This window comes from Carlito syrichta, unplaced genomic scaffold, assembly GCF_000164805.1.
Source record: "Carlito syrichta isolate Samal-C Ts95f unplaced genomic scaffold, Tarsius_syrichta-2.0.1 Scaffold288910, whole genome shotgun sequence".
NCBI lineage: Eukaryota > Metazoa > Chordata > Mammalia > Primates > Tarsiidae > Carlito > Carlito syrichta.
In genome coordinates, this window is record NW_007233006.1 from 137,107 (window position 1) to 163,305 (window position 26,199).

The 26,199-nt window shown below is 40.3% G+C and overlaps 1 protein-coding gene across 2 annotated transcripts in view; it reads right to left on the reverse strand.

The window, feature by feature from the left end:
• MRPS27 (mitochondrial ribosomal protein S27) overlaps nt 1-26,199 on the reverse strand; it is a 109,529-nt gene that overhangs the window by 20,029 nt on the left and 63,301 nt on the right. For both annotated transcript variants that reach the window (XM_008053966.1, XM_021710419.1), the window contains one exon: nt 2,521-2,635. In XM_008053966.1, coding sequence (XP_008052157.1) covers nt 2,521-2,635 — 115 coding nt within the window. The remainder of the gene's footprint in view (nt 1-2,520; nt 2,636-26,199) is intronic.

The following is a 26,199-nucleotide window of genomic DNA, read 5'->3' on the forward strand; positions in this document are numbered from 1 at the left end:
CTGCACTCCAGTCTGGGCGACCGAGTGAGACTCCAACTCAAAAAAAAAAAAAAACATGCTATTTAATCAAGGCCCCTAAGCTACTGCCTAGAGAGAAAAACACTTTTAAACGGAGGCCTCTCCTCAGGGCTAGGTAGCAGAATTACACTCCTGCTTGCTTTTCTTTTGTTAGCCTGACTTTTGAGTTCCACTGAGTATCTCAACTAAGGACCAAAAAAGGGAAAGAAAGGAAATTATGTTTTCCCTTACACTGTGAATCTAAAAACTGATCTAAACAATAAAACTAAATAAAATACAACCTTGGGGGTAGAGACAAGCATTTTTAATTCACATATATGTATATATTTATTATAATTATCACTACTTTTTAATTTTAGAAAAGCTTCTTGGTGAACCTAATGGGCAGCAAGGGCTGGAAACCATTGCTATACTACAACCCACTTGACTGAGAGTTCAAAAAATGAAGGGCTACCAGGATTCGATTGTTTGCCTGAAGTGATGGGCAACAGGTGGAACCTGAGGGACTCCAGCCTGGGCTTCCGGTTTCTAGTCTGGTGTCCTTTCCACCAAAACACCCGGCAAAAATAAGATAGAGTTTGTGCTACCATTCTAGACCTTCCTTGTCTTGTTTTCACAGGACTCTTCTTTGCGTGAAATCTGTGTCATCATCCTCCAGACTAAAGAGAGTAGGAGTAAATCCATTCCTTCCCCTGGGCTTTCCATTTCCTCCTCACCTTAATCGCCCTTATCTAGGGACCTCATCTGGTCTCGCAATCCCTCCCTCACTCCACCGCTCTCCTTAACACACCTTATACTCCAGGCAGAAGGGCAGCACTGCCCAAACCAAGTTTTCATCCAGATATAGCTCAGTTAACATGGTTTCTGCCAGCCCACCTCCACGTGTAAGCGTGCATCTTTTGGAGACCAGCTTAAATGGTACCTCACGTCTCTTTCTAATTCTCTCCTTCTAACTAGATTCTTTCATCTGAATTTTCTAAGCATTTTTTAAACTATATTTTTGTGTGGCACTTATGTTTGCCTAACATCAGACTTATTAATGAACTTGCTTATCTGCTGTACTAAATTATAAGTTTCCTATGGGCAAGGATAGGATATTGCTTATTTTTATTAAGTCGCGAATGAGGCTCAAGTCATGGAAATAAAAACCATTCTGCACAGAGGGAACCCAAAAACAAAATTAGTATTTCTTCTGAGTTCTAACTTTCAAGACCCAGTCAGGCAGCAGAAATAAAGCATTTTCACAAAAGTATTGTTAAAATATTAATCTAGTGCTTAGCTTCAGACTCACAATAATAATATTCTGACTTTTGCTCATTTTGTATTTATTTCATACAATGAAGGTAAGAAAGACTCAAGCCTTGGGTGGTGTGTAAAGTTCAGAAAGATCCTAGTCACAGGGGAGGCTTCAGGCTTGAGGAGAGGAGTCAGAGAACTCCAAAGACCTAGGATGAATCATCTAGTAATACTGTCTTTAAAAACATGTGCAGGGACAGTCTGAATACTCTGGAGAACACATGCCAGCAAAAACAGTCACTTTCCCCCCACCAAAATCTTCATCAGGGGGAGCCAGGCAAGCAATCTAAGACTTCACAATCAAGGATGAAATGACCACAGTGCCCAGTTTATATCTAGAAGATGATATAGGATTAGACTACCTTTTTCTTTAGCCTGTCTTTTTCTGAGTCACTACGCTTGGAAATGCAGCAGCTATGGGAATTTTTTATTTTTAAACGCATTAATTTACGTGCATTCTAAAAAGGATACTGAGGGCAAATAACTTTTTTCTTTTTCAAAACTGAAACTTTGTAAGAAGGCATTCTTCTCTTCTATCCATAAAATGATAAAATTTTTGCAAGTATAGAAATATGAGATAAATTATACAGAAGTCTTTAATTATACGATGCACCTTGGTACTTCCCCCCTAAAAAAATGAGAGAAAACTAAACATATATATATATAAACTATATATATTTATATAATATAGATAAACCAAATATGAAAAAAACTCATTTCCTCTTTGGTATAAATCTCAATCTCTTACCTTGAGACACACACAAACAGACATGATATTGGGTTTGTAAACTGTGTGGCCAAAAGGGATTTCCCTGTCAAGATTTCCCCTTCTCCATCCCCTGCCCACCCACCCCCGCGCTTCACTGCAGCCCACCTCTAGTGCCCCACCCCCACCCCAGCTCCACGCCATTCCTGAAGTATCCCCCCACTCACTGGCAAAGAAGACGAAAGGATTCTTTCCAAGGCTGATTAGGCAGCAGCTAGCCTGGGAAACGCCTCATTTGGGAAGAGTTTCATTGGCGTGGAAGGTGGAAAGAAAGGACCAAGCCAGGCACTGAGCAGACAGCATCCTGGCCTGAGCCAGGTTGAGAGCAAATAATTTTAAAAAGTTATTTCTGATACATTCTTTGCTGTACTATCATCTGTACAAATGTCACACCATGTAAACTCAGGAAAACAGGCTGCAGATCCCAAGAAACGACTCACCTTATTGACAAGCGTATATAAGGCTTTGTCTTGTGCACCGTATTTTAGGCACTGCCTAATCCAGGTGTGGATAGTCCAGTTTCTCAGGTACCAGCAGTTGGAGCTGTGTCGAAATCTAAATAACACACAGAGAGAGACAACTAGTGTTAACCCTTAAATGTCAATGTCAAAGCGCCTCTTCTACCAGCAGGTCCTCCTCTCAGACATTTACAGAACGCAGTGTGACCAACAGTCATAAAAGTCAGCAGCTGATTAAACTTGAGAACGAAACTCTAACCAAAGTCGGAAACAGAAAAGAGAAAGTAAAGTAACAGATCACAAAAAAAAATTACAAACCCCACTGCAATATCTTGTTTTGATGGGAGATTTATAAAAAATGATTTGGGAAAAATATTCTACTCACCATGGCATTATACAAACACATACTGTGTTGGGAGAGGTAAAGCTGAAGCAGATGCTTTGGAAGTTTAAAATAAAACAGATGAGGAAAAAACGAAAAACAGAACAGCACAGCAACTCCACAGAGGAAAATCAGCTTTGAGGAACAGTGATATTTCTTGGGGCATTCAGGAGACACTGGGACACTCTTCCCAGAATCAAAAGAAAACAAATATAAATAAAGTCCGAGCGAGATTAAACACCCGCCTCCTGCAGAATCCACGATCCCGCTGCCTTCTTCACAGCGCCGCCGTCCACCCCTCTAACTGCCTACAACTCCCCACGGGGTCCACAAGTCCGGAGCAGCCCAAGGCGAGGCCTACACAGGGAGTGTTCCCCCCGAGCAGGGGTACCTGGAGAGGAGTTCCCAGGGCTGCTCTTGACTGGCTCACACACTCTGCTAACACCCAGGGTGGAGGCTGCTTCTCTTGGCTGCGGGGGGCCCATGACAGAGACACCCACGGACAGGAGAGGTGGGGCCGTGAGGCGCGGGAGTACAGGGCTTTGTGGTCCCTCTTCTTGTCCAAGTGTGCTGAGGAGGGTAGAGCCTCACACGTTGGATCAAGGCGGCCTGAAGTCCCCAGTCTCTGGGTCTCCCCAAAACTCAACTCTTTTCTTACAAAGAAAAAGGCAAAACGTGGTGCTCAAGGATTCTGTGACGTATTTGAGAGTCGAGGACACAGACTAATACTGGCGGTTTTTAGAGGCTGATGATTCAGTCTGTCTCCTGCTATTTCCTGCCATCTGCTATTGGGACAGTTTCCTCCTGAATAGGTTCTCTGCCAAAGTAATAGCTGAGAAAAGAAGAGGAAGCGAGAAATAGTATTTAATTTAGGCTACCTATTAGTGTTCTGGTAACAGATTTAGCAAAAATAAGGTCTGAAGATGTTTTATGAATTAGGGTTATCTGAGCCTCCTCATTTTTGGGGGATATCTTAGGTTTTGTTGGAATATTTTTTTCATTCTATTTTTTCCCTATAAAATCAGCCCCTTTAAAATCAGAAAGATAAAAATATGACAAATTAAGTTCAGGATGAGAGCGACCTGACCAGAGAAAGGCACTATTATAAGTGCCCTAGACACTACATCTGATGAGATCATCTCACAGAAATGAAGCAAAATATGCCTTTTACTATTTCATGTTTTCCCTCACATTTTCAAATCAATAGTTGGGTTACTTGAACGTCTTTCCTTGTCGCTCTGAAAAATCTGAGCGTTAAAATGTCATGACCAATTAAACATTAATTTTATTTTTCAAAGAAAACAGTTCAGTGAAGTCCCAGGTGTGCGGTCTCAATGACAGTGGTGTTTCCTCATGACCCTGCATGCTCCCTGGGCAAGCAGGGACACCGACTGATGTGCTTAACACGAATTCCTGTACCTGACGTGATTCTTGGCCCATAGGAGGTTTGCAACAAATAAAAAAAGAGCTTCAATCAACACTGTTTTTTTGTTGTTGTTGTTGTTGTTTTTGAGTTGGGGGTCTCACTCCATTGTCCAGACTGGAGTGCAGTGGCACGCATGCTCACGGCCACCCCAGCGTCAACCTGCCGGGCTCCGGCGATCCTTCCGCCTCAGCCTTCCAAGTAGCCAGAACTGCAGGCGCGTGCCACCATGCCCGGCTAATTTTTTGATTTATTGCAGAGACAAGGTCTCACCATGTTGCCCAGGCTGGTTTTGAACCCATGGACTCAGGCAATCCTCGTGCTTCAGCCCCCAAAGTGCTGGGATTACAGGTTTGAGCCACCGTGCCCGGCCAACACTGTATTAAATGCTATTATGCACTGATTATTCTGTTAACCTCTACAGTATATATAAAGAATTGTAAATTCCCTGTTAGGAACATTAATAATCTCATTACCAAAAAAATGCACACATAGTTTAACAGTAATACAAGGTGAGTTAGAGGTCAAGGGGTTTTCTGGTAATTGTCATTGATAGGTTTCATCCATTTTTCCCTTAAAACAAAATATAAAATGACCACCACGACTTTTACCTAAGATTATTTTATTTTATTTTATTTTTTATTTTTTTGAGTTGGAGTCTCACTGTGTTGCCCAGACTGCAGTGCAGTGGCCGCTCCCAGTCACTGCAGCTTCCACCTGCTGGGCTCCGGACCTGCTGGGCTCCAGCGATCCTTCCACCTCAGCTTTCCAAGTAGCCAGAACTACAGGTGTGTGCTACCACTCCTGGCTAATTTTTTGATTTACTGTAGAGATGAGGTCTCGCCAAGTTGCCCAGGTGGGTCTCGAACCCGTGGGCTCAGGGAATCCACTCACCTCGGCCTCCCACAGTGTGGGACTACAGGCTGAGCCACCGAGCCCGACACCTAAGATCATTTTAAACCTAATCCTCATTTTAAAACGACTCACCCACCTCAGGATGCCTCCAATGGCCACTAAAGTTGTAACGTTTTGGGGATTATGGACTTTAAAACAAGAGCATCATGACCATTCTCAACTAACCACTTTTTCTCTTATTCAGACCGTTTTTAGACTTTTAAGAATAGTAAACATTGATAGTGAAAACCTAGCTACAGACCTTTATAGCTCAAATTAAAATTTATTTAAAGCCATTTGCTAACCTTCTAAGGCTAACTTCAACACGTGGAAGAACAGAAAAGTCTTCGTCTCAAAAGTCTCTCCTTCTCACACTTTATTTCTTAGAAGCCTAAAGGGAAATTACTCAAGACTTCACACATTAATATAATCAATCATCTTTGCACAGCATTCATTTGAGAGATTTGTCAAGAGACTCAGAGAGGTCTTTACTAAGCCCACTCCCTCTCCCATACTGGGACAGGGCTACTTGGTACGATCTCTGCTCTCTGAGACCTAAGAATCCAGATACACAACCATGTCTAGGACATTTCTAATGAACTCTCATAACATAACTAGCACAATCTCTGCACTTCCCAGCCAGGCAGCAAACAATTCCTTTTTATACCTTCATCAGTGTTAAAAGAGAAATTAGCACGTAGTTTGTATGTGTGGCTATCTGGATGGTGAGCTTCAGAAGAATTCCAGTCGATGACATTTTAAGCAGTTCAGACAAATAAACTTTGGTCCTTTTTCGAACTCCCAGTAGTAAGATGACAGGCGGGTAAGCCTCTGCAATGGGTACTTGCCTGGAACGATTCCGGGGACTGCTGGGTGAGCACTCTCCCTTTCAGCCAGGAGAAAGGCAAAGAGAAAAGAACACAACTACCACATTGATTTTCCAATTTGCCTGCAAACACACTGGCTTTTGTTCTCGCCTGCTCTGACCACCAGCCTGGCAGATTACAGACGGCCACTGTAGGAGTCCCCTCTGTGCCCCTGTGCCATCGGCTGTTTGCTCACCTCGACAGAAGCTTTATTATTGCCTAGGCCATCAGGCTGCCAAGACAGGCAAACCGTGTGAGAGTGGAAAAGATAAACAAATGACACTCAATAACCCTAATGATGCTGTGCTCATGAAGGCAAGAGACGTGGTGAGCTTATAAAACATGAGTGAATTTTTAAAAAGTCTAAGGACATGTATGTTTCTTGGAGAAGGAAGGAGGCGGGGGGCAGGAAAGGAAGAAGGAAGATGTGTGCTCCCAGGCTCCAGCTCTAGTTGTACAAGTTGGTAGCCCATGGTTGGAGAGATCTTTGTCCCCAGTGCTGAGTGGAGTTTCCAGGTGCAGCCAAAGCTTGCCCAGGAAGCCAGATCACGGCCAATGGAACGGCAGGCACGGAGAAGCTGCCTCTCCTCAAAAATCAGGCATAATGTAGAATTCTTAAGGGCATTTGCCAGCACTTTGCCTGACATCATTCAAGAGTATCACCAGGAAAGAGGTATTTCTTAGCAGGGAAGAAAGGTTATATAAAAGAGATCAAGAGTGAAAAGAAAAACACCAGAGACTTACTGTGACTATATAGAAAGTACTTTACCTTCTTTTCACACTTTTATTTCTTAGAAGCTTGTTCTCTAAGACTGAATGACCCAGATAAACAATTGTGTCTAGGACATTTTCAATGAACTCTCAACGTTAAATCAATTTAGGAATAGCAGGATTAATTCAGAAATCACATGGGCTTTTCTATTTGTGACCGATGTCATCACTTATTTTTTTAAAAATAGGATACTGCCTTTCTCCTGGGAGTCCAAATAAAGGTTCTCTTATTGTTGAACAGCAGGAGTGGCGAGGCTCATCTCTCTCAGTATCATGAACAAAAACGCTCCAGGCTGAGCGAGCCCAGTGCACAGATGCCAGCGCCTGCAGCCAGCAGCGCACGGCTCCACCATTTAGCGGCAACACTGGCTCTTCCACATGGACGAGCAAGCTTTCCGCAACGTTTATCTGCTTATGGAGCCACCAACCTTAAACACACACATGCAGCTCTCCCTCCGCCCCAGTGAGCTCCGTACCCTGTGGCAACAGGGTTTACAGCTGGGGACTGCAGCGGCAGAGCTGGGCAGACACGGAGATGTGAGAGGGGGCCAGAGCAAAGGGAGAAAAGAAAGAATGACAAGAAAACATGGCTGGCTCCAAAGCCTGCAGTGTGGACTGGGAATCTTATAAATGAAGCAAAGTTTGCAATTATCAAAAGGGATGAGCGCTTCCTTGAACTAGAACCAAGGAGCAGGAACGCCGTGTGACACATCAAAATCTGATTCAATCACTGCTACCCACTTTCTCGTTCTAAAAAGACAATTCTTTTTAATCCTGCTGGAATCTGCTTTCAGAATCGTTCATTTCAGAGTGAATAATGGTTAGCTGCCCCAAACTACCACCAATAAAACCAAAGGTTTGATGAGATGATTTTTGAATGACTATTACATTTTTGCCAAGTACTTAAAAAAAAGGACAGAGTCTAATAAATATAGATTAAAATCTCTTTCCTGCTTGGGATTTCAAATCCTTAAAAGAATTTCAGTTAATTTTAACTTTCAGCAATACACACCAAGCCTGCACCAAGTTAAATGCACCAAATGCAAGAATCACCCCCAAAACACCACCCCACTCTGCCACCAAGCTCAACCAGTTTGGGCTTAAATGTCTCCAATGAATTCACTATGTAACTCTCAGTGCAGATAAAACGTCTTTCTCTAAAACTTCGAATATTTCTTCTTTTTATTAGAGTTAGGTTTGTGAAGACCTAATGACCAAACAGTAAAATTCCTACTTTTCAACTTATAGTTCTATGACTTTGACAAATGCATTCAGTCGCATAATCATCACTACAATTATGACATAAGAATAGTTTCATCACCTTATAATTTCCCCAATGCCTCTCTGTACAGTGAACCTCTCCAGAGTTTGCTGGTCCATTTAAGTAAATTTTAAGTAGAAAATTTCCTTGAGTTCCTTTCTAGAGCAAGAGTTATTAATTTTACAAGGGGAAAAGCAAATAAAGCAATAAAATAACTTTTATCAGTTGGTTTATAGTTTATATTCTGATAATTTTTAGAAAGAATTTGAAAAATTAAAGCCTAGTTTGCAAGTCTTTTTTTGAGTGCTATATATAGTCATTAGATCTTCTGGTATCCCTGCCTGCCGTTCTAAAAAGGGTGGTAAGTAAGTGAATTTTTGGTAGCGAATAACAGGGGCACAGAATTTTGCAAATGTAAAGTGCTAAATAAATTCAGCATAATAACACATTTTTTGAAACGAAGGTGGGAAACAGAGGGACTTGTTAGCTATCAAAGTCAAAGTCTGAATTTGTCAAACTCAGGGCTAAAAATGAAGCCATTAGCATTTGACCTGAAAACACAATGGTATAAATATGACACACTAGAAACTACTCCAGGAGAAATACTCTTATTATCCAAGTCCTCCCACAAAACAGAGAGCAATCACAAATGAGACATATGTTACCAAATTATTCTCTGTCTCCTTCTCTCTGATCTGCCTGCTGTTTTGCCAGCCCTGGCTCTCTCAATCTAGAAGACATAGTTCTAATTCATGAGATGAGTATTTACCAAGCAGCTTCCCTGTGTTAGGTACACAGATCTGTATTCTGTACACATTGGTCCGCTAAATTCCTCCAACTCCAGTCTTAAAGACGACATTTCTCCCTTTCTGAAACACGGCCGTGTCAGAAATCTCCACAGGCCAATTCCATGCTCTGCTGTTCTCTCTCTTACTTTCATGGTATATAAAGGAGCCAGTCAAAATGAAGCCAGTTTTCTTTGTCCAAAGCCTGGAAGGTTATTGTATCAGCCTCCAAAAGCCAATATATGCAGATAACCAGGAAGGATTATTTGTGAGGAGAATGGGTGAAGATTCAAGTATTTACAGTGGCAGCTGAGGTACCCTTCTGGTGATGTTCCTGAAAGCAGAAAATGGCCATCTTTGGGGTCAACACCTTCCTGTCAGTGACACTGTACCAACCAGAAGCACCTGGTGGGACTTTTCCAGCCAGTCTAAAGCACACACACAGGCTCAAGGGGCCTTTAGCTAGCAATAGCAGGAAGTTGAGAAAAATTGGATCTTGGAACCAGTCCTGTTTATGAAAGCATAATAAAGTTGTGGAAACTGGCTTGGTTTGGGCAGAGATAAGGGAAATATTTTTGGTTTGAGTAGGAAATTTATGAGCAATGAATGAGCCAGTTTTGAAAAGATGCAAACATTTCCTGATGCCTTCTAAGGCTTTGGCTAGAAATGCAGACAAAACTTTGGCAAAATATTGAATAATCCACTGACGAAGACAGGAAAATCACAAATTAATTAATCACTGGGACATCTGAATACTTCTGAGGAAAATAAAGGTGAAAAAGAAAAACGGAGAAAAACAAAGGACAGAACAGAAATAAAAACCAGAATTTCTGGAGTATTCTAGGCTTAGAGAAGTTGCCAGAATTAAATCGGCCACAAAAGAAATGAGCAGGCAAAGAGCCTGGCCCAGGAGATGAAGCATACCCATGTCAAAGCAGGGGAGAATTAAGCCAGTGTTGGGCAGATTTATATATGTTTGTGTGTGAGATTATGGATTTCTTCAGGGGTATTTCTGAGGGAAGAAAAGCTCATCACTAAGCTGGATTTCTTAAAAATCAGATTTCTTTTTTTTTAATAAGAAAAGCATCTCAGTGTTTTAAACGCCCTCATTCTCCAATACATGAAAAAGTTGAATTCCTAAGCATTCTTTATTTATAGCAAAAGTAAGATTGGACATACTTCCAGTTATACAGCCCAAAGTCATAGTTTCTATTTCTGTAACTCTACTGACTCGTCTACTAAGCCTTTAAGCTCTTAAAAGACAGGGGACAAGTTGTCAATCATTTTGTGTCCTACAACTATAGGTGCTCAATGATTTGACAACGGTGACTAGGCCTGCTAAGACTATGTAAATACCAATAATGTGTGCTGAAATTCATGAAAGTTATTCATATTTGAAATAGTAATCTACTTCTGATTTTGAAGTATCATTCTGCCTATAAATTCAGTTGAAGCCAGGAAGAAATGCTGTCTTTTTTGTACAAGGCAGAAGGTGATCAAAGATGGCAGAGGAAGTGAAATATGTGGTAGCAGTGGAGAGCTACCTTCTCCTCACTTTCCCGCCCACTGTTTTCTTCCCACAACACACAAAAGGATGATACATGGATTCTGCCATGCAGCAAGTTCAGGTAACAGACAAGCTGCTAGTAGGGTGAAACCAATAGAACAGAAGACAGAGTACATGGGTTTAAGGAATTCCCCTGACAAGGACTCAGTCAAAGCATTGGAAGGGACTTGGAAAGCAATCTATGCCAAGTAAATTGTGGATAGGGGAAAGAAGAAGAGTTTATATAGAGGCCAGATAATCTTTAATTTAGGGATGGTTGGGACCTTCAATATCCACTGTATATTGAACTATTTACAAGGCCCTGTACTAGGTGATGTGAAATTGTTGATTCTAATTCCTTTCCAGATGAGGACTTTTTTTTCTTTATTTCAGTAATTTCAAGGAGTAAACTTTTTGGATATATGGTTGCATTGTATGGTAGCAAAGAGGCCTGGGCTCTAAGTGTACCTACCAACCCCCTCCTGTGCACACTGTACCTGATAAGTGATTTTTCACCCCTCCATCCTTTCTTATCTTCCCCATTCTGAGCCCCTAGTGTCTATTCTGTCGTTCTTTATGCCTTTGCAGATCCCTAGTTTGGCTCCCACTTATGAGTGAGAACAGGCGATGTTAGTTTTTTATTCCTGTGTTAGTTCACTTAGGACAATATTCTCCAGTTCCATAGATGAGGAAGCTTGATGTACAGTGAGGTGAGTGATTCACCCAAGACAAGCACAGTTAGCAACAGGACCTAAACTAGAGCCCTACCCCTCACTTTTCCACCACTGCCTCTCAAATTCTCTTATTTGTAGTACATCTTTAGAAAGCATCTCTGTGGCTTCACAGTGTCTCTAATAGTGAAAAATAAACCTTTCTTTTAAACTTAGAAGTAGAATCCAGAGAAAAGTCCTGAGTGTGAAGCAGCTCTGGAATTACCTTGAACTAGCTGCTCACTTTAGAAAGTCACTCCACCTTCAGGGTCTCAGTTCTTTCAATTGTAAAATGAAGGGGTAGAATTATCTGGTTCACAAACTCAAATGTCTGCAGGGGCCAGTTAATATAAACGCATTAATTATGGAAGACAATAGGGGCAGAGCTGCTGGTACTAGGATCAAGCAAGATGGCTTAGTTGTATTGTTTGTGAAAACATACTATATGGGCCAAATTATACCTGAACTCTGAACAAGACCGGACCCCAGAAACTCTGTTGAGTACTTAAATCGAATGAATCTAAAGAGCAATAAACCTGTATCCATTCATTAAAACAACATTCACAAGTTTGTATTAAGCCAGAACGATGGCAGTGATACATGTAAGCGAATAATGACTCAAAGACAAACAAGCTATCATTCAGCTCACAGCTGATTCTACTTTATTCCACTGGCCTCCATTTCCCTAACAGGTGGCATCCGCTTTGGGCCTCCCACAGAGATTATTATGGGGATGATGGACCCTGCGAGCTGGATCTAACATTTCAAGATGAAATGACACAGTCATTAAAGTTAAACTCAAGGTCCCTCAAGTACATTATAACTGAAAATCAGATTTCATAAAAAACAAAGGTCCCTCCATTAGTATTTTCTATTCAAATAAATACGTCATTGTAATTCAACTTATATTTAAGAATCAGTCACTCAAAGTAATTTTCCTACACAATACAAATTATCATGTTATTTACTGTTTCCTTCTTTTGTCTCGAGTAAGCTACTGATAAGCAGTGATAAACATCCAAGAAGGTCACCACCATAACTTATTTTCGATATTAAACCTGTTATCTGGCAAATTCCCAGAGCAAAAGTGGTTGGATCCTTTAAAAAAGGGGGAGTGGGATGTGGTGGGCATAGGAATATTAAGAAATTACTTGACGGTTTCTGGAACTGTAACAGGACGTAATCACTATTTTCAATTTAAAAAGAAAAGACATTTGAAAATTGAGGTTTATGTTTGTCAGTCCAAGTGGTTTTCAGGAAGTTTTGATTTACCACTTAACAAAAACGAAAAACAAATTTAAAAGCCCTCTTAGTTATTCATATAAGATAAAAAAATTAAGGTGACCTTTCCATCTTGCGCTGCCAAACAGTAAAATTCAGGATAATTACATTTAATAGGCACCTCTCCTATTTAGCTCAAGCCAGCGCCATACCCAAACCAAAACTTTAATTGAATATTTGAAATTGTATAAACAATATTCTAAGAAAATTCTTTTATTCATTTATTTTTTTTGAGTTGGAATCTCACTCTGTCGCCCAGGCTGGAGTGCAGTGGCATGCTCACAGCCACCCAGCATCAACCTGCTGGGCTCCGGCAATCCTTCTGACTCAGTCTTCCAAGTAGCGGGAACTATAGGTGCGTGCTACCATATCCAGCTAATTTTTGATTTATCGTAGAGACAAGGTCTCGTCAAGTTGCCTGGGCTGGTCTCAAACCCGCAGGCTAAGGCAATTCACTCGCCTTGGCCTCCCAAAGTACTGGGATCACAGGCTGAGCCACTCAGCCTAGAAAATTCTTAACAATGAGCAAATGCAAACTTTTTGTCATAGGAAGACTAAGGGCCAGATACAATTCATTTTAATAGAATAACAATTGTAAGAAAGAATGGCTAAAAACTTTTGACCATGAAAGTGTTATTTCTTTAGTTATAAATGAAACACAAAGGTCTGGGTTCATCAGTTTTGGCTGGCAAATCTCTCATAAAAATGTCATACTTCAGCTAAACAAAAGCTTTCAGGCTGGCCCAGGAAGGAGGGAATGAACAATTCGAAAAACATCTTTTATTGCCTGAGAACATTAGAAAAATGTCTGAAAGTGCCAGGAGACCTGTCTCAATGTGACTGCAGGCAGCTTTCCAAAGTCCCTCTGCTTTTCTATGAATGAGTCATAGCAAAAGGAGAGAGAGTTCTCTTTTTCAGAGAGGAAAAGATATAGTTTTTCCTCTCTGGTTTCACCCCCGCATCTCTTTTACTTTATTTTTTTAAAAAGCTTTGCTGTGTAATAGTTAAATAGATTCCAGATAGGCTTCACTGAGGAAATCTGAACACCAGGGAGGCAAAATATAATTGCAGAAGTCCCTATTGTTTGCCACTGTGATCCAAAGACACAGAGAAGCATCTCCTGCATCCTAAAAAGGGCTGGGCCCATCGATCGTGTGTCAGATCATAGCTGCATTTTGTGGGAGAGGAGAGAAAAGTCAGCTATGAAAACACCTTTGCCTCCCTGGTTTCCTAAACATCATGAGCTCATATGCAGGACAAGAGTTGAGAGGGGTGGCAGGGTGGGGGCATGTCTTGTGTGAGTGCACATTAAGTGGGATTACTAGTGTGGTAGCATACAGGCTGTCCACGAATATATGCAGTTGGAGTGAGACTCCAGCTCAAAAAAAATATAAAAATAAAAACGTGCATTCAAATGGTGGCCACCAACTTTCTTGTTCTGGAAAGTGAGAGAAGAAGGGTACAATGTTATTTGTATCTGTAACATTTTTTTTTCTAAATACATGCAAAGAAAATTTTTTTTGGATGTATTTAGAAAAAAATCTATACCTTCACTAAACAGGTACAGTTTCCCCTTCATTAGTTTTAGGCAAACAAGTAAGGAAGCTGGGATGTTTTTGCTTTTATTTTTTTTAGGCTGAATGTTAAACTAGAGAGAGAACAGTTCTATACATATATGGAATTACTTCAACAGAATGGCACATTTTGTGAATGGCACCTCATTCACCAACCTACTATGAATCAAGATATCATGCTGGGCACAAAGTGACCAAAATATGTAAACATACTTCTTGCCTTCAGTGAGGTCAGATTGGGATGATGAAAAACAAGTATTGTTTTAGCATTTGCAAAAAGCTTAGAAAGTTAACTTATAAGCATCATAGGCAACCCCTCATTTATTACACTGATTATTTAATAACACCTGGGCAACAAATTTTTTAAAATTGGCTCTCAATAGATAAATAAACCCAATTTTTCTCTCCTCAATAATCTCTTTTTAAAAATTTTCTTTGGATGTCTTTGGAAAAAAAAATGTTACAGATACAAATAATGTTGTACCCTTCTTCTCTCACTTTCCAGAACAAGAAAGTTGGTGGCCACCATTTGCATGCACGTTTTTATTTTTATTTTTGCTTTGAGTTGGAGTTTCACTGTCACCCAGACTGGAGTGTAGTGGCCACTCGCGGCCACTGCGCCTCGACCTGCTGGGCTCTGGCAATCCTTCCGCCTCTGCCTTTCAAGTAGCTGGAACTACAGGCGTGCGCTACCACGCCCAGCTAATTTTTTATTTATTGTAGAGATGAGGTCTCGCCAAGTTGCCCAGGTGGGTCTCGAACCCACGGACTCAGGCAATCCACTCACCTCACCCTCCCAAAGTGCTGGGATTACAGGCTGAGCCACCAAGCCCGGCTCGTTTTTATATTTTTACCACCCAGGGATGTGTCCCAAGTTGAGTTATTTGAGACGCATGTACCGTTTAACTGTATTCGAGGGCCTATTTGAGAACTGAACCAAACCACAGTAACCTGTGCTTCTCCAAGGGCAGAGGGGTAGAGACAGAGGCAACAAAATTACTATCTCAGACATAATGGAAAACTGGAGTCACTTTTACTGTGGAAACTAATCACACTGCTACCACAGAAAATCTTGACAAAGTGCTGCTCTGTTTTGATTAGAACCCAGCCCTGAATCACTTACTGGCTTGTTTAAGTCATTTAACCTGAGAATCAGCATTGTCATTTATAAAACAGAGTTGATAACACCTTAATCACTGGTTTCTATGTAAATCACATGGGATTTCTTTTTGGAATAAACACAGTTAAGATATTCACACATACAAGCAGTATGACGATGATTATAGTCTACTTGGCTTAGCACTTGACATTCCGCCTCGTATTGCTCACACGTGTCCTTTTTACAAAAGGCTGAGAATTGTGGCACAACTGCCTTTGGTAGTAGAGAAGTGGTTAAGATATAAGATGTGGCATCAGACAGAACGTGCTTCTACTTTATAACCTTGGGTAACTGATTCTAAAACTGACTCAGGATCCTAATCTGCAAAAGTCGCACTCATGTCATATGGTACTCTGAATTGATATGAGGATTAAGGAGATAAAGTAAAACACATAACATGCAATACTTGGCACATGGTGCTTCCAGTATCCTGGACAGAGCAGTCGACAGCAGCCTCATTCAAAAGGGCCACTGAGTTCAGTGTGAGCTCTGATGACTTTCCATCCTCACAGTGGGTGACTTGCACAGGGCTGGGCACCTACTTGTGTGCAGCACAGCCCTGACTGCCGTTAGCCAAAGGGTTGGGATGCAGCAAAAGGACAGTGTCAGGAAGAGGGTGAAGAGTCCTTTGACTCTCATTCCTCTTGAGACAGTCTCAAATGAGCAGCTGGAAGGCAAAGGACAGGGGAGAACAGAGGCTTTTTACAATCACAAGGCTCAAAGTCAACCAGCAGGGGCATGCCAGTCAGGCTGGTGACTGGTAGCAGGGTTTCTGACCTTATGACAGAAGAAGATCCGTGAAGGAGAAGGGAGTGGGTGACCTAACAGTGACCTAAGGAGGTTATCGGTGTTCTTTTGCCCTTGGACTGGCTTCCACAAGCTTGGCAGGGCACAGCTGTAATGCAATGGAGTTTATCCCTTGAGCCTTCTGTCAACTCAGTACCCACTGGCCTCAGTTGGCATCAACAACTAAGGGGTGTGGATGCCCACAGGGGATGAACCAAACCACCCATGAAAGAAGTTGCCAAGCACTGCTCATGGCTCCGTGCTGGGGCAAGTTCTCAGAAGAAGGAGGTAGGTATCTGTGCAGAACATGCCACTCATCCAAGGCCTGGAAACAAAGGAACTAAAAGGTCGGGAAACAGAGCAAGCCACTGCCCCATCTGTGTGCCCCAGAGCAGCCAAGAAGCCCCTTCTCCATCACCTACCCCACAGTGGCAACCTGAAAAGAGTTTAGAGCTGCAAGCTCCCATTCCTGCTCCCCACCCGGATGGAGGAATTGGCTCTTTTAGACAGCTTGGACAGAGCAGTAGACAGAAGCCACATGACAGCAAAGGGCCACTGAGTTGACAGAACATCTATGAAAAACAAAGATACGATAGTTTTCATGTGGAAAAACGTATGGACACAATAACCACTAATAACTGTTTTAGGATAGTGGGTTAAGACGCTCAAAAAAGGAGAGAACAGCAGGAATAGCTGTTGCTATAGTAGTCAAAATATCTTGTATCTCCAGGGTTTTCCACATTCCCATGCAACTGCAGGAAAGTCTGATTTATTAGCAACATGTGGACTAAGTATACTTCTAGGAACGGATAGACACTTACACGTAAAGCATGGAGCTTACTAAAGAGCCTGCTTTTCCCGAGTTGAGGTCTTTAAAAAGAATCATACTGACAGAGGCTTCTTTTGCCCTGATCTATTTGTACACAATCTTTAACTATGACTGAGAATGATGAAGATGGTGACAAATGGTATTATGAACTAAAACGTACTGAGCACGTCCTGTGTACCAGGCACCATCCTCAGCACTTTATACCCACTTTTCCCTTTTTAAGGAGTAGGAGAGTGAAACTGAAGGGGATAAAAACCTAGCCTAAGAGCCCACAGTGAATCCAATACAGGCTTTCTCTACGGCATTTAAGACATACTGCTGGTTGTCTGTGAGCACCATAAGTAGGTACCTTGCATTCAGACTTTACATAAAGAACGCTCACTCTTGAACTGCATTCGGCGTCATGAGAAGAATGCAGAAATGAAGACAACAGGTTCTCAGTTTTCATCTCTCTCTTTGCCCAGGCAGCCTGACAGAGCCACCCCCCCAAATCCGTAGGTCTTTTCTCTTGGTCTGGTCAGTTTTCCCAAAGAGGAGTACACCGACTTCCTTGCTGAGGTATAATGAGCCTTGAATCCCCAGGTCCACAGTCCTTCTGGCTCTCTGTCTCCAGAGAGAAAACCACCAGTCTCCTGCCAGGGTTGGAGAGGAACAATCTGAACATTGCACTCACTCTTATGAAGACTTCCAGTCAGTCCTCCGGTTTCAGCTCCACTCACATCTCTACTTTGAGAATCACATTGCTTATTAACGTGACTTTCTGGGGTCCGGTGGTACGAAGACCTTGCTTTCCGGCTTCCTCTCCTGCTAGCGTAGCTTTCTTTTTCTGCTGAGTCAGTCCATTACTTCTTGTCCAGCTGTTTTCTAATTTTTAAGCTCTGCTGTTGTCTCCTCTCCTGGTCTCTTTATTTTGTAGATTTTTGTCTTTTCTACCCCCCCTTTTTGGGGTCTTATTTGTAGAGGTTTCAGTAGGAAATAGAGATAAGCACATAAGTTTAACCCATCAAGTTTAATCGGAAGACTTTTACAGGCTGTTTGATCTATGAACTACTCAATGGGTTATATAATACCCTAAAAGTAACGATGATAAAGAAAATTAAACATTCAAATATATTTCAGCAGTAATAACCCTCTGTTTAAAAGGGAAGAAGAAAACTTCTTTATGAAAGAGCTTAAACTGCCTGGATTTTAAATTCAATAAATTATAAAACAAAAGACTAGAAGAGATCTTTCACAATACTTGTGCCTCTAACATCCTTCAACGAAGGCCCAAAATAAATCACTGTATTGTATTTTGAATTCTTTGTTCAATCTAAAATATTTTATTGAAAACATTTGTATAGGGACAGAAATTAAACAGAGAATAAGCTAAAATTATTTTAAGCCACAAAATGCCCATATATTAAGATCCCAGTAGAGGAAGGGCATGTATGGTATTAACAAGAAATATTGTTAAGATAGTCTCTAAACTGTAACACAACTTTTTTTCTTGGGAAAATCACACATAATCATGTTAATGCCAGTCAGGAGTACTCTGAATAACGGAAGATAGTTAAATCAAGCTCAGGAAGTTCTGTCTTTTAAAAAGGTGGAAAATTATGTAATATTGCAACACTTCCCACCTCCTTCTTTCTTTTTTTTTCTTTTTTAGAGATGGGATCTTACTGTTGCTCAGGCTGGTTTCAAACTCCTCAGTTCAAGGAATCCTCCCACCTCAGCCTCCCCAGGTAGCTAGGACTACAGGTGGGCGACACCTCACCCAGCCCAACTTTTCTTTAAGGGTGAACCTTCAGCCATATTCACAGAATCTTCTCTGCTCTGATTTAAAAAAAAAAAATTTTTAAAGATGTGGGGTACAATTCAGGGTTAGGTATACAAATGTTCATTATGCAGGTTCCCTTTCTGATGATTTTTTAAAACATGAAGTGTTTTACCTGTATTTGAAGGGTCAAGAAGCTAGAGGCCCCACAAGATTATGAAACTGACATAACAGAAATATCTTAGCTTCTGAGAACCAAGGCACTTAGGAGACAGCTTCTTATAGCAGGTCCACATAAAACCTGGGAAATCAGGGAGCACATATCATGCCACAGCCCAGCTTCCTGGTGTGTATGTATGCGTGTGTGTACACAGAAAAGAGGGAAGGAAGAAGTGACCAGAGGGAAAAACAGGGGAAAGCAAATACAATAACCACCCCCACTTATTACCTTTGGGAGTGACACCACGCTAAATACCATTTCTCCCTCCTGGAATTATATACATAGAGAGCCCTTTGCTTTACACTGAAATGAAAGTCATAGTCTAGAAAGAGAAGACTGATAGAATTTAGTGAATTCAATACCACAGTAGAACAGGGCACAAGGATCACTTCCTTATTCCTATAGCAGTGTCGCACAAAATAGCACCTGCTTCCTCTAGCAAATGTGGTTGAACTTTTCATTCCTTGCAAATGCCACATGGGATGTAACATTACACACAAACTATGTCATTAGGTACATTTTATTTTGTACTAACTCAAGGAATTAAAAAATGACTCAAAGAATTGAGTTTAAAATTCTACTTCAGAGAACTTCAGTCATTCAAGAATCAGGACTGTTGTTTGAAATGTTTAATGGTCTTTTGCTTTCTGTTTACCACTGTTCCGTTCTTAGTACCAGCTGCCAGGAAATCCAAATGTCATTTTTATTCGCCAAATCAAAGTAAAATGCAAGATTAGTGGCTCTACATAACAGGGCTTACCTGACACATCTGAATTGTAATACATTTTTGATATACATTCAATGTAAGAAGAACAATCTGAAAAACTGCTTTTTAAAGATTACTTCATATACTTATGAAATGACCCGATATAAGGTAAGTATATCATCCCCATTTTACAGATGAGAAAGCTGAACATCAAAAGGTTAAATAATTTTCCCAAGGTCCCAGAGTTAATATTAAGTAAGGACAGAACTTGAACCCAGACAATCTAACTCCAGCGCTCTCGACCACTAAACTATTCTGCCTGGTATTAAGGTTAGGTGTTTGAGAGGCAAAGTCTCTATCAACTTTGTACCAACAATTGGGGCTTCCTAATGCCCCAATCAAGGTATCACCAATAAACCAGGAAGTGCTATCCTAACCAAGATTACCCTCTGGAAGATGGGGAGCTTGGCTAGACAATTTTAACTTGTCATTTCAGCAGTTAAAGATAAAATCACTTGGTTTCAACCATACCGAATGAAAGCCATTGTCCTGTTTCTGTCTTGATCCTAAAGTAGATTTAGCAAGCCACCTTGAACTGGAAAGGGACTCTCTTTAGATTATCCATTCAACCTCTTCACTTTATTTATAGACAGGTAAGCTTGGAATGTTTACGAAACTTGGCCAACAACTTTGTTACAATTTCATTACATAAATTATATTATCTAAGCCTTAATGTATTGCACTCTGCCTTTCCACCCAGCTATACAAAGTCATTTAACACTGCAGTGGATGGAACTGCAGAAATATATGGGTGAGGCAGTGAGGGAACAGTTCAGGATTATTTTATGTGATTTGATTTCAAGCATTTGCCTAAGTGATCTTCCAAAACAAAACAGTGAATCTGCCATTTTCTCAGAGTCTCTAGCCTGACTCATGCTATGTTATCAGATCTCCAGATGAAAACTTTATGAGATTCCTTACAGCCTTATGCATTTATCCAGTGGTCATCAGAAGATCTCACTATTCTTATAAGACACTGTGGTGTGATCCTGTACAGAACTAGACATACCATTCTTTGTAAGCACTGGGTTTAAGGTAGTCCTTAAGATGGCTTCCTAAGGAAATATAAGAATAAATATAATAGATGTGCAATTATATGTCACTAATATACCAGTGACAAGAAGAAGAACCACATGTAAGGTATTCCCAGTACCTGCAACCTCAGCTTTGATTCTCTATGTCCCACTCCATTTCCTTTATAATTGTAATGACTTTTGGTAAACTTTTCATATAACTGTACACAAGCCAGCCCTATTACAAAGAACAAGTGACTTTGGGAAAATATTTATTCCTTCTCTGTTATAGTTTGCAGCTCTGTAAAACGAGGAGGTTAAATTAGATCATCTTGAACAGCTGGAATGGACTAAGAATCTATAATATAACCCTGCCTTTGGAGGGTCACAAGTGCTCAGATTATTTTTTTCCTCCCTATACTAAAATTACTGTGGATGTTCTCTCCCTAGCTGGTACAATCTGTTTCTTCTCTCACTGAAGGCTGCTACTAAGAAACCAAGCACTATGGCTGCCACAGTCATCTCCAGTCCCAAATCAGGTGAATCTGGCTAGTGGTAGCTCAACTGCTCTCATGGAGATTCACATACATAAGTTTTATGGATCTTGTTTCATAAGACGAAAATTTTGTATTCTAGGCTGTGGTGAAAAGATAGGATAAGAATAAGATTTTTACGACACAAAAAATGTACTGATATTATACTATTGTTATTATTAGGATGGATTGGCTTATTTTATGTGATTTGATTCTAAGCATTTGCCTAAGTGACCCTCAAAGCAAAACAGTGAGTCTGCGATTTTCTCATTTTCTCAGAGTCTCTATGCTGACTCACACCCATGTTACCAGCTCTCCAGAGGGCGACGGTAAAGAGAAGAAGAATATCAAAGACGGCTGTTTCAGTTGCAATGAGATAGTGTGAAGACAGTGGCAAAATGCACTGTTTATCCATCCCAGAATTTGGTCTGTAAGATCAAAGACTTGGAGAGCAACTAGGAAGCTTAAAAAGTCCCAGGTACCAGAGCATCTTAAAAGATAGAGTTCAAGACAAAGAGATTTTATATCAAAAACTTCTGCTTGGCCTGTAATCCCAGTACTTTGAGAGGCCAAGATGGGAAGATTGTTTGAGGCCACAAGTTTAAGACCAGCCTAGGCAACATAGCAAAAAAATCTTGTCTCTACAAATAATTTTTTAAAAAATTAGCTGGGTGTGGTGGTGCGTGCCTGTAGTCCCAGTTTCTTAGGAGGCTGAAGTGGGGGGAATCACTTGAGCCCAGGAGGTCAAGGCTGTGGTGAGCAGTGATTGTGCCACTGCACTCCAGTCTGGGTAACAGAGTGAGACGGAGTGTCACAAAACAAAACAAAACAAAACAAAACAAAACAACTACAACAAAAACCTCTGCCCAGAGAAGCTGGTGGGAAAGCCCACAGATATAAGGGAATGACCTGATGTTCCAACATGCACTAATGTCTAATGCTTGATAATAAAGAAGGCTACGATGTTCTCTGAGTTTTGCTTTTAGGGGTTTATCAGACAAAAGGAGACAGTGAAGTTTGGGCTATGATCTGGGATAAATATAAACCATTGTACTTTCATGATTTCAATAACCAAAGACCTTGGAGAAAATGTACATGCTTATGGTTTGAATGATTTTGTTTCCTCACAAACTCATGTTGAAACATAAACCCCAGTGTGGGAGTGTTATGAGTTGAGAGCTAATGGGAAGTATTTAGGTTATGAAGGTCGAGTCCTCATGAATGAACTAAACCACTGTAAAAAGGATTTGTGGGAGTGGGTTCACACACTCTTCTGCCATGCAAGGAAAAGTGTTCTTCCTCTTGAGCACACAGTGTTCAAGGTACCCTCTTGGAAAGAGACTGGGCTGTTATCAGATACCAAACCTGTGGGTGCCTTGATCTCCAGAACTGTGAGAAATGACTTTGTGTTCTTTATATAGTACTCAGCCTCAGGTATTCTGTTATAGCAGCACAAAGTAGACTAAGATAGTAGGTAATAAACTAGCTTAGCTGCAGATGGCTATTCAATCTATGTCTCCAGTCCTAGTATCTCGCCCAGCTGCAGACGCCCACATTCCAAGGCCTACTGGACATCTCCATTTGGACCTCACACAGGCTCTTCAAACACACCATAGCCGGAACTGAACATATTGTACAAACTCTGCATCCCCTCCCTCTGATTTCCATTGGTCTAAAATCACTTAAGGTCTCTATTACCGCCCAATCCAGAAAACTCCATGCTGGATTCTACTAATGGACCTCTTGAACATCTGTTAGCCTATGTTTCACCCAGTCTAAAAATCTAATTTCCTACAGTAGCTTCTTAACAAGCTTCCACTTGATCATCTTTTTCAAAATCACAAGAACTAATCTTTTCTAATATAAATGTAGTCATTTTCATATAAATTTAATCATTATAGAAAAGTACAGGGGAGAAGTAAAAATCACTTGGATTCTTACCATCCATAGCTGGTTTTCCCTTGTTTGTTTAACCAATCCCCTAATGATGGACATCCTCTAATATAATATATTTCTATATTATATTTTTCACTAATATAAACAAAGGTACACTTAATTTTCTTACCTATGTACAAATTTCAACTTAGAATAAATTCCTTCAAAAAGATACCAATTTAAGTTCCTACATTGTTTTTTTGACAATGCCTGTTTCCATGAGAATAGGTATTGTTAAATTTTTAATTTTCACCAATACGACAGGCAAAAAGTATTCCATTATGTTATTAATTTGCATACTTTATTCAGTGATGAGGCTGAAAATCTTCCATATGCTTATTGGATTTTTGCCTTTCTTTCTAGAATTGTCTTTTTTATTTTTTTCTATTATAATGTTTATATATCTATCACTGATGGTTTGGAATGCATTGTTTAATAAGGTTATTAATAAACACCTAGTGTTATAATTATTATTTCTCATTTTTTGTAACATCTTACTTAGATTAAATCCTTTTGCTATATTTGACTTTTTAAATTTTCAAATGGACAAATCTGTTTTTTTATGTGTTTTTTGAGATTAATGTTATGTTAAAAAGGTCTCCATGCTTCAAGATTTTGTACATTTCCCTACTGTACTTTCACATAGATGATTTCACTTTTTAAATTTAAATCTTTGGTTTCTCTGAAATTTATTTTGATATAAGAATGTAAAACTGTCCTAAAAATTCTTTCTCATTATATGTTTCCCAAGTTATAGTTCTTGTCTTCCAGATATTGTTCTGTTTTCCTTACTGTTTTATTTCTCCTTTCTATCTGCAGACTCATAATGTCAAGATGATCACATTTACTTTTGGGCTGCAGTTGTCTGAGTAAACAAGGCTACACTTAAATAACATATCACAAAGAGAAAAGTTTATCACAGTATAATCAGAAAAGGAAGAGGGCATCACTGATTTCCTACCCTACGAGTATTTTTTAAATCTGTTTTTTCTTTTTGTGCTAAAAACAGTATGGAGATATGGCTATCCATTGAGAGAGGTGGTAAAATTACCACATAATAAAATATGTATCAGGTACAAAATAATCTAATGTAACGGTGAAATAGTCAAAATGTTGTTACAAGTGGTTAAGAGGTTCAAATATACATGAACTACTGGGCTGTGTTTCCAGGGCAACAAAATGCCAAGTTTCATATTATTTTCTGCGATAATTAACTAAATCACTTATATTAAATGGTACCTTCTACAAAATTGCTACATCAGTGTGATTGTAAGGCTGATCAGAAAACTGTGATTAAACACACACACACACACACACACACACAACCCTGGTGCTGAGAAAACTGGCTGACCACATGCAGAAGATTGAAACAAGACCCCTACCTATCGCCACATACAAAAATCAACTCTAAATCAATCAAAGACCTAAACGTAAGACCTTAAACTGTAGGGATCTTAGAAAATGCAGGAGACACCCTTATGGAAATTGGAACTGGCAACCAATTCCAATCAAAACCCCAAATGTTCATGCCATAAGAGATAAGATAGACAAGTGGGACCTCATCAAACTGAAAAGCTTCTGCAAAGCAAAAGAAACCATCAAGAGATCAGGGAGACAGCCCACAGAGTGGGAAAAAATAGTTGCCAACTGTAAATCTGACAAAGGCTTAACATCCAGGATCTACAAGGAACTAAAACGTGCTGAAAGGAAAAAAAATACAAATACAGCCGTATCAAAAAGTGGTAAAAAGATATGAATAAACACTTCTCAAAAGAAGACATACAGAAATATGAAAAAATGCTCAGTCTCACTAATCATCAAAGAAATGCAAATTAAAACCACATGGAGATACCATCTAACATCAACCAGGATGGCCAATATCAATAACTCAAAAAAACACCAGATGCTGGAGAGGATGTGGGGAAAAGGGAACACTTCTACACTGTTGGTGGGAGTGTAAACTAGTGCAGCCTCTGGGAAAAACAGTGTGGCAATTCCTAAAGGATCTAAAAATTGACCTTCCATACCACCCAGCAATCTCCCTTCTAGGAATATACCTGGAGGAACACAAATCATTCTACAAAAAAAGATACCTGTACACACGTTTATTGCCACATTATTCACAATAGCAGAAACGTGGAACGAACTGAGCTGCCCATTAAAAATGGACTGGATTAAAAAATGTGGTACATATACACGACGGAATATTATGCAGTCATAAGGAAGGACAAAATTATGGACTTCACATCAACTTGGAGAGATTTAGAGTCTATCATACTCAGTGATCTATCACAGAAACGAAGAACTGAGTACCACATATTGTCACTCATAAGCAGACTCTGAACATTTATCATAATATCATAAGGAAAGGATTGGCAGTAGTGGGACCCTGCAGGGGAGGAAGGAGGGGTACATAACATCAATAAGGGTCCCTGATCTCAAACTAGGCGAAGTGGGGACCAAAGGAAAGTCCAAACTTCACCTTTATAATGACCACTTACGTACCTAATCTTGAATAGTAACCCCACATCTTTAAAATTAAGGAAAGAAACCCAACTGCTCTAGACTCAGAAAAAAAAAGTGTCAGTGTATTCGAATGTTGTACTGCATTTTTGTACTAGAGTATGAGAGCAGAATAAGAACAAGAGTAGAAAAACTTAAATGTTTTTCAGCAGCAATAGCTTTGATATTCATCAGAGTATCTAGGAGTATTATGAGATAACTGCTGATGTAATGATAATGTCTGCAACACATAATGTAATGTCTGTCCCATCAAGGAGAACAAGGATTAGTCATCAGTACCCATAACTTTTTCCCTGTCAGTTGGCCATACCCCGCACTCCACCACAGCCTCAGGACAAGCACAACCCTGAGACTTCATTTGTAGTCCAGTTCCCGTCTCTTGGTAGTGGCTGCCATATTGTTATACTGAGCAGGATTCTGAGGTTGAGTCACAACTGCTGAAATGAGTCCCAGGACCAAACACTGATACCTGCCAAGAATAGATACCAATTGTGGAAGTACCATGACAAAATACGTGCCATATCCATAAAAACACCAATCCCCTTTTTCCCCTACAACCCCTCTAGTCTGCAAGTTCAAACATATGCCCATGTACATTACACTCTCTAACTTCTGTTTGGGAAAAGTGGTATGGCATAATGGTGA